Below are 17,624 nucleotides of genomic sequence, written 5' to 3' on the forward strand. Positions count from 1 at the left end.
CGGAATGTTAAAACCGACCAAACTGATCAAATCAGACTGATTTAACCCGAGATAGTCGGTCGGTTTTGGTTTAAAAATGTTACAACCCGATGACTCGGTTCGGTTGAGGGTAACACCTTTGTAACCCAAAGTAAAACTGACCCGAATCGATATGTACATTAAAAGTGTTTGCCCATGTTAATGTTTTTTCTATTCTTTGTTGAGTCAGGTGCTGGCCTGTTTTTTCTACTCTCCAGTCTTTCAGGCACTAATTGATTTGTGTCAGCCTATCTCACAAAAAGTTAAACTCTAAAAAGGTGAACCTAAAAAAAGTAAAAAATGAATCATGCTTTCATGGGAACAAATGAAAATATGAGTCACAAACTTCATGGGCCTGAGTGGGATCTGATGTCATACCTGGCATGCATGTTAATACATGGGAGATGTGTGGTTGGGATTTAATATCTTACCCTTGAAAGTTAATAGTTCTATGCACTTGTATCATTTGCTAAGTAAAAAAACACAAAAGTCTAACTCTAATAAATAATTGCTTTGTTGTCGGTGACATGTAGCCAAAATATGTATTTATAGCGGATCATACATGGGTCTTTTTAATCAGTTTAGCTGCTTCATACTATTTTTTATCGGAATTTGCATTCAGTTTAATTAAAACCAATTAAACCGACCAACGATCATATCAAACCGAGAGTTTCGGTTTTGATGCCAATTGGTTGGTTTCAGTTTGCATAAAAAGGAGCCCAACAATTTTGGTTTAGTTGACAAAATTATATAAAACTGAACCATACGGTCCGTATCGATCCATGTGCAGCCCTAGCAGAGAGAAAGAGAGAGAGAGAGAGAGAGAGAGAGAGAGAGAGAGAGAGAGAGAGAGAGAGAGAGAGAGGAGGAAGTGTGGGTCAGAGCAAGGCTCTGATACCAAACTGATGTAGCACCCCTGTTAGAAGGAAGGAGGAAGAAGATGAGCAGTGGAGAGGAGAGAGAAGACAAATTGAAGAAGACGGATTATAAAATTTCTATTTCTCAAAAACATGACATAACCCTAATACATAATGTTAGACTCTATTAGAAACTTAAAATTGAAAATTACAAGTAAACCCCTACTAAAAAGAAACATTACAAATGAACCCAATGACAACAAAAAAAAGGAACTTTAGAAATGAATCCAAATCCTACATTAAGCAAAATAAGTCCTAAACTAATGTCGTTTGACCTAATGTAAGTGTAAAAGCGAAACCTGTGGGGTGCATCAGTCTCAATGTGATCTCCATCAGAAACACCTCCTGAACTTCTGCTGCAAACTAATGACAAACCTGAGCATCCTTTTCCACCCATGCATTACTTTCTTTCCTTTTCTCTTGCCCAGAAACTACCACTGTTGAATCAGAATAAGATGACATGTCCAATTTCTCATTTGTCTTGCAAGAAGTAGTTTAGTAGAGATCCAATCCACTAAGCAGCTTGTATTTTTTAGATATTGGATATTCTCCCTCCTTTATTTTATTTATGTTAATACTGAGTTTGCTTTTACCCATAAGAAGGGGTTTTAAAGAGAGGTTAAATACTATTTGTTCTCCATTTATCTCTATTTATATATATTATCTTTCTTATATGTTGATGTTGGATTAACTGTGTAATGTTAATAATGACTTAGATTTTTCAAAAAAATTGTTAATAATGACTTAGAACTGGTGCCTTAAACCAGGAAGCTATTATCCTCAAATCCCTGCGACACCCTAGAGAGGCAAAATTTTACATTAACATAAATATGAATTTCCCATTTGAGTACATGGTGATTACCCTGAAAATATATGACATGGTAATAATTTGCCAATGCTTGAGATTCTTATCAGGTGGAATCTGGCTCCATTACAACTGGTGCATCTGTATGGGTGGAGGGTGCCATTGTAGAAAGTCAAGGATCAGGGCAGAAAGTGGAATTGAGGGTCACCAAAGTCATCACTGTGAGGAACCTATTGCTTTTTCTTCTTGGGCAGGAAATCAACATAATTGTATCATACATTTAGTGTTTTCCTTTTTGCCGATATATTGGCAATACTGGTACAACCTTACATAGAAATTGTTAATGTCTGTTGCATATCAGAGATTATGCCGGAAAGAGATGATTATAATTTCATAGTTCATACTTGCTTTGCATGTTGTGCACATGTTTTTTTTTTTTTTTCGTCCCTGATCGGTTTTGCACATATTGGATTATGTTATGCAAGGGTCTAAAATGTAAGTAGTAGTTTTCTCATGGTAATGTATGCCTTCATAATATGACTTTGTAGGTTGGGGTTAATATTTTAACCTTTGAATATCTCCAATTGGTTTGGAGTGGTTAAAACTTAACATGGTTAGAGAATATTATGATTCTATTGTGGTATCCTGGCTATTATGTTCACGAACTTAATACCTTGAGTATATTAAAATTTACTAATTGTCATATTCCAATATTGTGGTGTATTGTTCTATTAACAGGTGCTGTTGCATTGCATCTTCTATACAAATTCCGTCACATTTTCCCTTTTTCTCCATCTATCTACTTGTCCCCACTGCTTGAAAAACATGATAGGTCCTTTCTTTTGTTTTTATTATTTTGCTTTTTTAATTGATAACAGCAGCAGCAGGTGTATCTGAACCCTGCACCGCTCAATGATATTGTGGGTACAGGCAGGGCTTGGGTCTGAGAAGTCTGGCATGATTATAAGGCAATGCCTAGGTGGTCTTGGGGGGTATCCTTGTTGCATTGCCTCAAGTATTTTAAGAAAAGGTGCTGGGCTTGCTGGCTCAGCCCATTAGGTGCATGTCTAAAGATGCTAGGTGGGCACTTTAAAACATACCTAACATATTTTAATTGGCTGGGTTCATTCTATTGAAATGAATATGATGCACTGAGTAATTATTAACAATTTTGAACTCTTAATGTTTTCTGCATCTATTTCCGTTATATACTTGAAAGTTTTTTTTTTTTCCTTTTCCAGAACTTTGTACTCTAAATCTAAATTAAGATCATGTAACAGACTATGTGAATGTTTTAATTGAAGAAAAATTATCTTAGGGGCTGTCTGATAAAGGTTGATGAAATGACTGAATCGAATGGTTAATTGGCTTATGGCTAGTGCCTTTTCTTTTCATAAATACTACATGCTTTAGAATGCTTGAAGAAAAATTATGTTAGAACTTAGGGGTGATTTGGTATGGAATTACATGTAATATTCCTTTGTTTAATGAAAAAGTTGATTTATTTTTTAATGTAGTTGCCTGATTGAATTATTGTTATTATCATATTGCAATGTTATATTTGGAATATTGGGATTAATATATTTAAATGTCTATCTTCTCATGAATATGATGATTTTCTATGTTTTGATATGAAGTTTAGTTATTTGATGAATGCCATTGCTAATTATTGTAGATGATTGTTGGTTGCTATGCATAATAAGATATCAACGTATAACTTGGTGGTTTTTTACTTGCAAACTTTTATTGATCAAATTGACTCGTAAAATTCCAATTATAATAACTGTTTTATAGACTCAATGAATCTCTCTTTGCAGACTCTAATTTCAACCTTGAAACTGACTGGAAATGACTCCTAATTGCACTAGGACTAAGGCAAACCCATATGAAGTCCATAGGGATAGTCAAATATGGATTCTAATTCCTTGAATGGCTCTGGATAGGGGTGCAAGTTGGGTTGGCCCGAGTTAAAAGTTTACACTGTTACAGGCTCGGGCTTTGGGTTGGGCCCATTGAAATTTTGACTAAATCCCAACCCTAACCCGGAAAAGTTGCACCCCTAGCCTCTGGAATAATATATACTTGTTACCCTAATAAGGCTAAATGAACCAAAAGCAACTCCAAGATAAACAAAAATTGTAAAAGACCAAAATCCTGTCATTTAACTGACACCTCAATAGTAATGGTTATGACTATGACAAAACATTAGATTCACAATATCTTGGTCTCATTGGATAGGTAACTGAATAATCTTTCTAATGACATGAAAATCAAGTCATATAGACAAGCTGTGATCCCTCAACCTTAGGCCAAAAGAAGCGTTATGAGCATGCAACTTTAAATTTTCTAAATTCTAAATTCTAAAGACTCTTTAGACTCGTTAGATATACTCTTATGACATTTGTTCAAAAAGATATACTCATATGACACCTATAAGCTAGAAAGCAACTCTAAAAAAGTAAAATTGACCAGAAGTAGGAAAATCCAAAAATTGTTAAATTTCTATTGTCATGGGATTTTGTTATTCTTGCTGGTAGTTCTCCTTCGGGGATGATCCGAGTTCCTGTTTAGTCTTGCTTGTCAAACCAGGATGATGCCGCTACATCAACTCTCTCCTCTCCCCTGTCAATTTAAGTGCAGGACCACTTATATACCTGGTTCCTTCACACCACTTCTTGTCTTGTAATATCTAGCCAAGATCATTGGATTTTTTTTTTCCATATCTACTGCTGAGGTCAAATAAGCAAAAATACAAACCACTGAAATAACACCCCAAAACACAATAATCTCATTACCCAATCACAAGGAAGGTACCAAACACAAACAAAATGGCATGGACCAGAACCAGCCCACATCACCCATGGATTTCAAGTGACTCTTGTTTCTACCCCCCATTGTCCTCTGCCTCCAGTATTCTTTGTCTGGACTCTTTTGGATTTAGAAAACCCCCGAGACTTGGAGGTCTTTTTCGATCTTTCTGCAGTCCCTTCCTTGAACAACACTGGGTTCCACTCCATCCAAGCATAGGAAGTTGTTTATCTCCTCATTTAGATCCTCCAACACCTCTTTTTCTGGAGTAATTTGAGAAGTTGTTGCTTTCTCCAACAAATTACCTTCTTTTTCCAATCTTTTAGAAGTAGCTGCTGCAAGGTCATCCCAACTCAAGAAGAATAAACCCAGAGATGTGTCCACTTAAGCTTCATGCTGGACAACCTTATCAATGGACAAAGACTTATCCAAGTGGTGTACCTTATCCATCTGCACTTGTTCCAAATCCCCCATTCTTCAGATGCTGCCCAATCTTCTTTTGTTCTATAATCCATTTCATCACTTTCAACCTCTGCATCCTCCAAGAGAGGGAAGATTTTCTATACATCCCTGTAATAACTGCATGACAATTGGAAGTGACTCTCATTCACAGGAAAAAGTCTCTTTTGAAGAACCCACACCCTCAAAGCTTTTCTCTGGAGCTGTAGTTTTATCTGCCCCTTCATACAGAAAAATCTAATATCATCTGACCAGTGTTTTAAAAGGCGTGGGAGGCGTACGTGTGGAGGCGCACCTCTAGGTGAGGCGCTCCCAAAACGCCCTGAGGCATATGCCAGAGGCACTGACACCTCTGAGGCATACGCCTCATGCGCTTCATGCACATCTTATATAAAAAGACAGAAAAAAAAAAGAAAAAAGAAAAAAAGGAAAGGAAAGGAAAGGAAAAAAAAAGAAAGGGAAGGGAAAGAAAAAAGAAAAGAGAAGAAAAAAAGAAAAAAGGAAAGAAAAGAAAAGGAAAGGGAAGAGAACAAAAGATAAGGGGAAAGAAAGTGGTTTGTCCCTTGCCCCTTCGGCTGGGGGGAAGCCCCCCAGACCCCCCACCCCCTTTCTGTTGCAGCCCAATTTGTCCCCCCTTCCTCCTCCTCCTAACCCCCCTCCTCTTAAGGAGGCTTACATCTCTTGCGTTCTGAACTATGCCTCACATCTCTAGGTAGTGGAACGCCTCGTGTCACGCCTCCACATTTTAAAACATTGCATCTGACATAGACAAGTTAGAATCCTCCAAACCACCATGTGTTGTTGGATCATAAAACAGTAACCTCAAGAATGTGCCCTTGGGGTGGGGGAGTAAGCCTGGTATTACAGTTTTAAGACTTTTTTTTTTGTATGCTTTTTAATTTTCTTTTGCCTTTTTTTCTTTTCAGCTACTAACCAGTTCCCTACAGTCCAAACACCATGGACCATAGGGGTTAACTTTGCTCATGGTAAGAATGTTGCTAATATGATATTCATACTTCTTCTTACAGGTTGGGAAGAGTGACCCTTCCTTTCCTATTCAAAAGAAAAGGATAAGCAGAGAATTTTTGAGAACCAAGGCGCATCTTCGTCCTCGAACAAATACATTTGGTGCTGTATGCTTCTGTTTTCTATTTACTAAATTACATTGTAATTCTCTTCTTATTAGTATCTTGAGATATTTGTTAGAAAATTATACAATTTAGTGGGAGTTGCTTTCAACAAGAGAGATTGATAGGTAGAAATTCTCACTCACCAAGAGCAGAAGAACAGGGGAACTGAATTTGTTATTGTTGTAAAGTGTCTGATAAAAAAATCCTAAGTTTATCCAAGAGAGAAACATATAGAACCAATAAGAATAATGCCTGTATAAGTGAATTAATCCCATGGCTTCATTACATGGATATCTTGAGCTTGTTCTTTTACGTCAGTATGATTATCCTGCTATACCATGTAGTGTTTTTTTTTTTTTTTTTTTTTTTTTTTCCATTTTAGAATGAATGGCAGTAGATTCTTCCACTGTCTTCTTTAGGTGAATAATGTGGTCCATTTGTATTGTGCAAGCTGGTTTTAGGTTTCAAGAGTAAGGAATGCTTTGGCCTATGCTACACATAAGTTCTTTCAAGAAAATGGGTTTATCTGGATTTCAAGCCCAATTGTAACTGCTTCAGATTGTGAAGGGGCTGGCGAACAGTTCTGCGTGACTACTTTGGTATGTTCTTTTGTATTAAAAATTGCATAGCATGGCACATTTTCCCCTTGTGGGTTTTCTGTTCTTAATGAAATATATCATGATCTCTACCTGTTTTTGTTGATCACTAAGTTGCATTTCATGTTCATCATCATCCAACACTCCCAACTATATGGGATTGGCCACATGAATCTTGTTTCACCATTCTGTTCTGTTCAGTGCCATATCCACCGTTAAATTATGAGCCCTTAAATCATTTCTTGCTACCTCAACCCATGTTCTTTTTGGTCTGCCCCTAGCTCTTCTATCCTTTACAACTTGTAACAGATTACTTATGTCAAAAGGAAATTCGAAAGTGAACTTACAAAACTTACTCATGTGCCTTCAATGCCTGTCACCATATCCAAGGTAGACCAAAAGATAAGAACCAAAAGATCTTTGAACATTCATAAGTTCCGGCTGCACCAAAATCCAGTCTAAAATCATATTGATTGCATCAACACATAACCCCTTTTGATCCTTATACGTTCCATCAAAGGTTCTTCTATTTCTCTTTTTCCAAATTCCCCAATAAACTTAACAAGGAACAGAACTTCAAAATTTTTTGCTTTCCTACTCCTAAGAAAGTTGGTTCAAGAAGAGAAAATATCATGAGGCTGCCATCTTTGTCTTCTAAACAAAATAAAGAAATATCCCCACAAGAATGTCTCCATGCTACATGTTATGAGGCTGCAGCAGCTGCCATATTTGTCTTCTAAACAAAGTAAAGAAATATCCCCACAAGAATGTTTCCATGCTACATGTTATGAATAAATCTATCACATTGTTGTTGTTCTCATGTACAGGTAACATAAGTTGGTAAAATGAAAGATGTTTCTTTTTAGGTGATGCATAGTAAGAATACTGTCTAGGGTCAACAGCCATTCAAAAAGCTTCCATTCTAGGTGGAATGGAATTACCCAAATGCCTTCAATGTCAGATTGTTCCACGTGGTGGCAGATATTAGCATTATAATAAGACTTAAACCATGAATCATCTATTTCTGCATTTTTTGCAACCATCTTGCACCATAAACTTCATGAGAAATATCCCCATTTGCAAGTTTACATTTTCCTACTTTTCTATCCAATGAAGGTCTCAGAGATAGGCCACTGTATTGCACTACCATTCTTGACTTAAAACAATATTGATTTGTTCCTATTCTTAATTAACATATGGGGTTTATGTGATTTTTAAGCACCAAAATACATTAACAAATTTCTCAACCACCAATTGCTTCTCATGGTTCTTGTTCTAATATTGGAGAGTTGATATCTTTGGACACCTCATTAGATGATAGTTGCCAAGGTATCTGGTGATTTTGGATAGCAGTGGGGCACCTAGTCATCTAGGCATAGGTGTTGCCTAGACAATAAGAAATTTATAAAATAAAAGCTAAAATTAGGTTGGTTTCATTGTTTTATATACCAATAAGCGTGTATATTATTAATTGAAAAAATGACAACTCTCTTTATTAAGAACATTAAATTTCCTTTTATAACATAGAAAATCATGAGGTATAAATGACAATAGTATTTTAATTTATATTAATTTAAATATTTTCTAAAATAGTAGTAATAAAATAAGTATTTAATAGAAACAATTTCATAACAAATTAGCATTTAAAGAAGGCTATAATTTTATATGATAAAGATTTAAGATAGAGAGCAAGTTGTTGAAGATTAATTAGTTTTATGATGTTTTTCTGAGTAGATGTTTTATGTTAGTTGTTAGATAGGAGGTGGGGACCATAGTAGTTATGTGAGTCCAAATTTTATTATGTTTTTTGAGTGTTATATATGCTGTTTTATGTTTTGCCGCCCTATAAGGGCATAGTTGTCTTTGTACTGTTCTATAATTTTAGTATAAATAATAAGTGAAGGGGGCGGCTGGATTATTGCTTTCTTTTCTTTCAACTTCTATTCTTCTCTTCTTCTCCCTCTCCTCTCTTCTTTCTCTCTTCAAGAAACTACTTTCTTTCATATTTTTTAATTTAGCAGATTTCTACTTGGTATCAGAGCATCGACTAGGGTTTCTTGAAGCATTCTCATGCAGCCCTAGATCAGCCGACTGCATGAAATAGTAAAGGGCTGATCGATCTGTTATAGATTGCCCAGTTCTTGGAGTTTTTGGTGGGATCTAGACATCAGGAAGGTGATTTACTATTCGACATCAAAATCAGGAAGAACTGGAGTATGGGGAAGAGTCCCGGAAAAGTTGGACTATTTGTTTTTGATCTGATCTTGGGCGCCTAGGTATTGTTAGTTTTCTTTTGATTCCGAAGAGGCGGTTTGGTTTTTGAAAGTTTCTAGGCCTCTCGGTGTGATCGATTCACTTCTCTCTGTTGGGAGGCGTGGGGAGGAGAGAGATTTCCCTCCAGCTAGGGTTTTCTTCTTCCGGAAGGGTTGGTTTGTGTGTGTGGTATTAAATTATTTTTTATAGGTCTTCAATCTATTTTTTTCTTACTGTTGAACAATTTGAAGTAAAATGGAGAGTTGGAATACTGAGATGAAATCTACCGGTATTGTGGGACTGGGTGTTGGAGGTAGTAGTGATATTTTTGGGTCTGGGATCATTACTACAGTAAAACTTGATGGTACAAATTATTTGGAGTGGGCACAATCAGCTAAGATGGCTATTGGTGCCCGTGGAAAATTAGGGTATCCCACTGGGGAGGAGAAGAAACCTGATACAAACTCTTCCCGATGGGTGCAAGAGAATTACATGGTAATGTCTTGGCTGTGTAATTCTATGTTACCTCATATTGCAAAAAATTTCCTATGGGCTAATACGGCTAAGGAGATTTGGGATGGAGTGATTGAAACATACTCTCAGAAGCAAAATGAAGCCAGAGCCTATCGGTTAAGAAATCAGGTGATAAGTATGAAACAGGGAGAAAAACCTCTTGCTGTGTATTTCTCCATGCTGAAAACCCTATGGCAGGAAATATATCACTTAGAAACTGTGGTATGGGAAAGTGTAAATGATGCAACAACTTATCACAAACTAGTAGAGAGGAATAGGGTTTTTGGGTTCTTGGCAGGGCTGAACCTTGAATTTGACATTGCTAGGCAGCAGATTCTTTCTAGGGAGGGTGTGACACTCTCTCAGGCCTATGCTTTTGTCTCTGGAGAGGAGAGTAGGAGGAATGTAATGCTGAGACAGCCTGGGATTGACCAGTCGGCTATGGTTGGTACAACAAAACCTAAGCCGAATGGAGACAGGGGGAGTAGTGAGACTAGAAGGGAAGATAATAAGGACTTGGTGTGTGATTATTGCAAGAAGCCTAAGCATACCAGGGACACTTGTTGGAAGCTTCATCCAAATCTTATGCCTGCTCGGATAAGAAACAAGAAGGGAATTGCAAATGTAGCTACTACATGAGACTCTTCAGCCCCTCTCTCCCAAATTGATTGGGAATCAATTGCAATAGCAGTAGTGAGAACAAAATTGGAGAGGTTTGGACAACTTATGAGTAAGAAAGGTTCACCTAGCTCTAGCCTTCTAGATGGATAGTAGAATGCAAGAGCCAACTACACCACTTCCTTTGCACATATAGGTAGTTCATATGCAACTGCAAGTCTTGCATCCACTTTAGGCAAGGAGGGACCTCCCTGGATTTTAGACTCAGGAGCATCTGAGTATATGACTATGCCCCTACCATTTTCAGTTCTTATCAGTTGTGCTCTGGTAGAGATAGAGTCTCTACAGCAGATGGTTCACATATACCCATTGCTGGGAAGGGGACAGTTAGAGTGACCAATGATATAACTCTGTCCTTTGTTTTACATGTCCCTAGACTTCATACCAACCTACTGTCTGTTAGTTCTTTGACAAAAAAATTGAATTGTTCTATGACCTTTCTTCCTGGTAATTGTGTTTTGCAGGATCTGGAGTCAAAGAAGATGATTGGGAGTGGTCGTGAGGTGAATGGAGTCTACCTTCTGGATGAGATTCCAAGACATCAGGGCCATCATGTTAGCAGCAACAGTAGTAGTGGGTCAGAGTTAGTAAACCAGATTATGCTTTGGCACAATCGCTTGGGACATCTTTCTTTTAGTTCTTTGAAATGTCTTTTCCCAAAATTGTTTGAGTTTGTTCAATTATCTACTTTGGAGTGTGAGAGTTGTCAATTAGTAAAGCATTGTAGACAGTCTTTTAAACCAAGTAATAAAAGAAGTACTTCTGCTTTTAATATTGTTCACACTGATGTATGGGGGCCATATCAAATCCCTTCCATGGGAGAATTCCGTTACTTTCTCTTGTTTGTGGATGATTATATACGATATTCTTGGATATATTTGATGAGATCACGTGACGGGGTTCCTAACTTAGTACGACAATTCCACCAGATGATTCTCACACAATTTGGAGTGGGAACTAAGGTTTTTAGATCAAATAATGCCAGAGAGTACTTTGAGAAGGACTTAACCACGATCTCCTAGAACATGGTGTAGTTTATTAGAGTAGTTGTGCATATACACAACAACAGAATGGAGTTGCTAAGAGGAAAAACAAACACATTGTGGAGGTGGCAAGGAGTCTTATGGTGTGTGCTTCAGTTCATGTATAGTTCTTGGGAGATGCAGTTCTTACAGTTGTACATGCGATTAACCGTGTTCCTTCACGGACTTTGGGGTTTAAGGTGCCATTTAGCCTCATTTTTCCAAATGGAGAGATATTTCATATACCTCTGAGGGTTTTTGGCTGTGTTTCTTTTGTTCACATTCTTGGCCCTCATCGCAACAAATTGGATCATAGGGCCAAGAAATGTATTTTTCTTGGGTATGCTCAAAACCAAAAGGGGTATTGCTGTTATGACCCAGTGTTGAGGAGCAGATTTGTCACTATGGATGTTACCTTTTTTGAATCCACATTCTTCTCAAATGGTTCTCTTTAGGGGGAGAGTTTTGGGGAGGAGAACTCACAATTTGTTCCTCTTCCTGGTTCTCCAGTTTCATTAGCTGAGCCACTACGGGCAACATCACAGCAATATCAACGCTGACAGATGATGGTTGACTCCACACATCCTTGACCCACACCACTCTTTGTCAGTCCTTTTGATGATAATGTTTCTGTCCCTAACACCATTGTTGCAACTGATCCCATTGACCTTGATCTTCCCATTGCACTTTGTAAGGGGAAGAGAAAGTGTACAATCCACTGCATTTCATACCATCTTTCCTACAGTGCCTTATCACCCTCCTACCGTGCTTTTTCTTTCTTCCCTGGATTCTGTGTCTATACCGAGGAATGTTACTGAGGCTTTCTCCAAACTTGAGTGGAAAATAGCCATACAACCATGAAAGATGAGATGGATGCTTTGGTCAAAAGCCAAACTTGGGAAATAGTTGATCTCCCCCTAGACAAGGAGATAATCGGATGTCGAAGGGTATTCACAGTGAAGTATAAGGCTGATGGCAAGATAGAGAGGTACAAGGCAAGGTTGGTAGCAAAAGTGTATACTCAGACCTATGGTGTTGATTATCTGGAAACCTTTGCACCAGTAGCTAAGATGAGTTTAGTTCATATTCTTTTATCTCTAGCAGCCACCTATTCATGGCCCTTGTTCCAGTTTGATGTAAAAAATGCTTTCCTCAATGGTGACTTACGGGAGGAGGTATATATGAACATTCCAACAAGTTTTTATGAAAATGTTGGTAAAGGAAAGGTGTGCAGACTCAGAAAATCTCTGTATGGACTGAAACAGTCACTTAGGGCTTGGTTTGATAGGTTCAGAGGGGCACTCATCCATTTTGGATACACACAGACACAGTCTGATCACACCCTCTTTGTGAAGAGGAGAGATGCTTTGGTGTCAATTCTGATTGTGTATGTGGATGATATAGTGGTGACAGGAAATGATCTGGAGGAGATTGACGATCTCAAAAAATCATTGCAGCAAGAATTTGAGATCAAAGATCTTGGTGAGCTCAAATACTTCTTAGGGATTGAAGTTGCAAGATCCAAGCATGGGATCTTCATTTCACAGAGAAAGTATGTACTTGATCTACTACGAGAGACTGGGAAGCTAGGGACCGAACCAACAGATACTCCTATTGATCCAAATCATAGAATTAATGGTGTGGATGGTGAATTGGTAAAGGATGTGGGGAGATATCAAAGAATGGTGGGCCGACTGCTGTATTTGTGTATGACACGACCAGATATTTCTTATGCTGTCAGTGTTGTGAATCATTACATGCATGCACTTCGGGTTCAACACTGGGAAACTATTGAGAGAATACTTGCATATCTGAAAAAGCACCATGGCAGAGGCATTCTTTTCTCAAATCATGACAATTTGAAGCTAGAATCCTATACGGATGCAGACTGGGCAGGATGCTTAGATGACAGGAGGTCTACATCAGGAGTGTGTACCTTTGTAGGTGGAAACTTGATCTCCTGGAAGAGTAAGAAGCAAGCGGTTGTGGCAAGGTCAAGTGCAGAGGCTGAGTATAGATCTCTTTTGAGTGAGATTGGGGTGAAAGTAGAGGAACCTATGATGTTATACTGTGACAATCAAGCTGCAATCAATATTGCCGACAATCCAATTCACCATGATAGGACAAAACACATTGAAGTTGATAGATGTTTTATAAGAGAAAGGTTAACAACTGGAGAAGTTTGTTTGCCTTATGTCTCTTTAGAGTTGCAGCTGGCTGATGTTCTCACTAAAGGGGTGGCAAGGAACAAGCTTGAACATGATCTATGCAAGTTGGGAATGTGTGACATTTACTCCCAACTTGAGGGGGAGTGTTGAAGATTAATTAGTTTTGTGATGTTTTTCTGAGTAGATGTTTTATGTTAGTTGTTAGATAGGAGGTGGGGACCACAGTAGTTATGTGAGTCCAAGTTTTATTATGTTTTTTGAGTGTTATATATGCTGTTTTATGTTTTGCCGCCCTATAAGGGCTTACTTATCTTTGTACTGTTCTATTATTTTAGTATAAATAATAAGTGAAGGGGGCGGCCAGATTATTGCTGTCTTTTCTTTCAACTTCTCTTCTTCTCTTCTCTCTTCCTTCTCTCTTCAAGAAACTACTTTCTTTTATATTTTTTAATTCAGCAGATTTCTATTCAAGTAAAAGAGAAAATACAATGGTGGAGCTGCTATAGTAGAATTTAGTAACACATATAAGAGAGAGAGAGAGAGTATAGTAGAATTCACTAATACACATATTAGTAAGATGCAGCCATAGTAATGATTATAATAAGATGCCAGCCTTGTTAATGTTCTTACATTAAGTCATGTTTCTTGGATTAGCTTTTTATCCACCCTGTCTATAAGGATGTGGGAACTCTTGCGTATTTAATATCAAAATAGGGTGTTGTTGGGCTGGTCGCTTCTGGGGACCATCCTACTATACCCTTGCCCATTTGACACTACACTTGGAATAAGGTGCAGTGTGTCCTTTCCAGAGAATGTCCTAACATGAACATGCAAAAGACAAATCAGGATCCATAATCATGAGAGTTTGGCAAAAGTTTTGGTGCGGATTCTCAACCTGATGCAAAAGTTTTAGTGGAAAGTTTTATGAAAAGAAAACACTATTGGCACATTGTGTTCACCAAGACATTTGAATAAAAAGTTACTTTCATTATTTGTTCCTAGATTTCCTTGTTCAATTGATCAACTAGTCCAAAAGTAAGTGTATGGTTGGAAGAGATGTGGGTTGTTGGTTCCCCCCCCCCCCAAAAAAAAAAAAAAGGCTGGGTGGGGTAGACACTTTGACAAAGAAAAAAAGCCTTTTCTTTGAAGTTCAATTTGTAATTAATATTCAGATTGATTTAGCTGATATTTGCATTTTCTCAAGAATAATGTCTTGCCTTAAAGTTGGATATAATTTTAGTTGTGCCAAGGATTTGCTTGTTTTCCCTTCTAGAGTTACCTTTTACACGCATTTCTCAAAAATCTATTTAAGTTATTCCATTTTTTTTTTAAGATGATGTAAGGAATGGTTTTATCATACCTACTGAAATAATGAACACTTTTTAATAGAATGCGTGTGCATGTTTTCTTTTTTTTTTGTTTTCTTGATTGAAAGATTCCAAGCTCTCGGGATGCTTCTGATTCACTAGTTGATACTATTCCAAAGACTGATGGTGGTTTAATTGACTGGTCACAGGTAAGGAGACAATCTCATTTAAATTTCCCCTTTATATTTCAGCAAACACTGAATTATCATCATCAAGTAACTGCTTGTTTGTTGATTTAGTTTATTACCTCAATATTGTGGTTTTTAGGAATCTCCCTCAAGAATCTTGATGGTCCAGAAACAGGGTGAATGCTTTGACATTGAATCAAATTCCATGTAAAAGAACAAAAGAAAAAGGCTACTTCCATAATAATTTTATAAATATGAAATATCATTATGGAAATACTTCCCTATCAAATTCTTTTGGCTAAAATGATTCTCTTTTGTCTTTCTTTCTTTACCTTTTCTCCTATCTAGTGCTGTAATATATTTTTCTCTCATTTCTTAATCTAAAGATCAACTTGGAAGGTCTCTTAGAGTGTTTAGAAGCATCAGTGAGCTGTCATGTTGATCTGAAGTAAGGACTAGCTGACCGATATTTCAGATCTATATAAAGAGAATATTTCAGTTGGGTAGTTAGAGTTTATGATGAATGAAAAGTTTACTTGCTAGTGGCCACTTCAAGATACAAAAAAAATCGCTGAGTTGTGGGCACCACTGTATGAAGGTTTTCCTCAAATTAAATTTTAATGGAAGTAGCATGGGGAACCCGGGTCCTTCAAGCATAAGGGGAGTCTCTAGAGATGAGAAGGGTGTTCAAAAGCTTGTAATAGAAGGAGATTCTTAGGAGGTTGGGGGCTGGCTGAAGAACGAGGAAGCCTTTTGGACATACAGGAATGAAATCAAGAAGCTTAAGTGGTTAATTCAAGGAATGCAATTGCAAGTGCCATGGGTTCAAAGATCAATTAATGCTATGGCTGATACTTTGGCAAAACAAGGGGTGAACAGGAATCACTGATTTTTGGCTGAATTGTAATATTGTAATATTTTTTCTAATGGGGAAGAGAAAGACTTTTCTCTTGAAAAAGGTTCTTTCTGTTGTGGTATCTTGTGAGGTCCAATCCTCCCTCCCTCCTTCCTCTTATTTCTTTTATCTTCTCTCTCTGATCTTCTCATATTTTTTCTATGCTAAGGTCTGAAATACTCTTGTTCATAACTCTCATATTACTCATCCCACCACCTTAGCTCACTTGACAACCGCCCAAGGCCTCCCCTCAATTACTGCATAAGTGAATCAAAGAATGTAGACTACACAAAAACCATGATGGATGCTAGCTGTGCTCTAATTGAGTCCCATCATCAATAGGCACTGAATACACCTGTAAGATTACTCCCTTCTGGTTCTTGGCAAAACCCCAACCTCCTAAAGGACCTAGATTTTTTTTTTTTGATAGGTACCATAAACAGATTTTGTATTAAAATGATGTATACAACAAGCTATTATATACTATTCTCCCGTCCAATTGCTTTTGTTATTTGGGATTGGTTTTATCTCTATTTGGATGCAGGTGGGATCCCTTAACAGATGTGGTTAGCTTGTTCAACTCAACCTTTGTTACTTTACTGAGAAGAAAAGGGTAGATCATGTGGCGATGCACCAGGGCAGTGTTCCTTTGGACTATATGGGGGAGAGAGATGTGAGAATATTTAAAGGGTAGGTACTCAGTAAGGCTATAATTGAAAGTATTGGTATCAAAGCGGTGCCTTGGACAAAAGCTATGGACCTGTTTGCTCCTTCCCATTTGATGATATCCTTAGAGGGTTACAATGGATTGTCTCTTCTTCTACCTCAAGAGTTGTGTCATGCACAATGGTGAGTTGGTGACCACCTACTGATGGCGTTATAAAAATGAAATTTGGTGGATGCCATTTTGGAAATCCTGGGACTTCAGGCATAGGTAGAATTTTTTGAAACCAGCATTGTACTGTTCTAGCAATCTATTTGAAGCCAGTTGGATATGGAGACTCTGTAAGGGCTGGAATGTATTTAATACATTCATAGACCCAAAAATAAAACGTGGACCTTACTGTTAAAGTCTCCCTTTATCTTCCCACAGAATCAAAGCCAGATCTGAACACTCACTTGACCCCTTGTGAACCATTGCCCTATCCATTACAAAATAGTTAATGTCTTTGCAGACGTGACCACTCCCTGCTCCTTGCAAGAAGTGGACCAAGAATAAGTTATTACATTTTTTGACAGATGATTCGGAAAGCATGCAGGACCGGCACCTCACAGTGTCATCCATGGTGAAGTGCCAGAACTCCTCCCTATTCCATATTTTTTGAATCCTGTTTTTCCAATCTGTTCTATTTAAAGCCATATCCACTGTCAAATTATTAGTGCTTTAGCTGATCAACATATCAGGTCAAATTTAATATCAGAACAAGTTCTTGCGTTTCATTCTTCCGAGTGTCCATGTCACTGCTACTTTGCTTTGAAGCATCTTCACATGATTTTCCTCCACACCATCTTGAGTGAAAGTAAGACTACAGAGGCCCAAGTCTGAAAATTTGAAGACATCTGTACAGGACATTAATAGGGTATTGTACGGATATACCACTAGCTATACAAGGAGCCAGGAAGGGGGTGGGGGGGTGGGAGAGTGTTGTACAATTTGATACTGCTTGGTTTATTTTGGTTCTAAAATTTCAATTCTACTGTGTTTATCATGACCAAGTCTGAAATTTTGAAGACATCTGTACAGGACATTAATAGGGTATTGTATATACTACTAGCTATGCAAAGAGCCAGGAGGGTGGGGTGGGGTGGGGGCGGGGAGTATTGCACAACTTGATATGCTTGGCTTATCTTGGTTCTAAAATTTCAA

At 37.7% G+C, this 17,624-nt stretch overlaps 1 protein-coding gene across 1 annotated transcript in view; it reads left to right on the top strand.

Annotated features, from left to right (window-relative positions):
* Positions 1-17,624, top strand: part of NS1 (Class II aminoacyl-tRNA and biotin synthetases superfamily protein) — a 55,767-nt gene that overhangs the window by 23,154 nt on the left and 14,989 nt on the right. Inside the window, exons 3-6 of the mRNA XM_088950309.1 lie at positions 1,851-1,961; positions 6,036-6,140; positions 6,599-6,736; positions 14,803-14,883. Coding sequence (XP_088806435.1) covers positions 1,851-1,961; positions 6,036-6,140; positions 6,599-6,736; positions 14,803-14,883 — 435 coding nt within the window. The remainder of the gene's footprint in view (positions 1-1,850; positions 1,962-6,035; positions 6,141-6,598; positions 6,737-14,802; positions 14,884-17,624) is intronic.

This window comes from Nelumbo lutea, chromosome 6 (genome assembly GCF_056320005.1).
Source record: "Nelumbo lutea isolate HS-2025 chromosome 6, American lotus-T2T, whole genome shotgun sequence".
NCBI lineage: Eukaryota > Viridiplantae > Streptophyta > Magnoliopsida > Proteales > Nelumbonaceae > Nelumbo > Nelumbo lutea.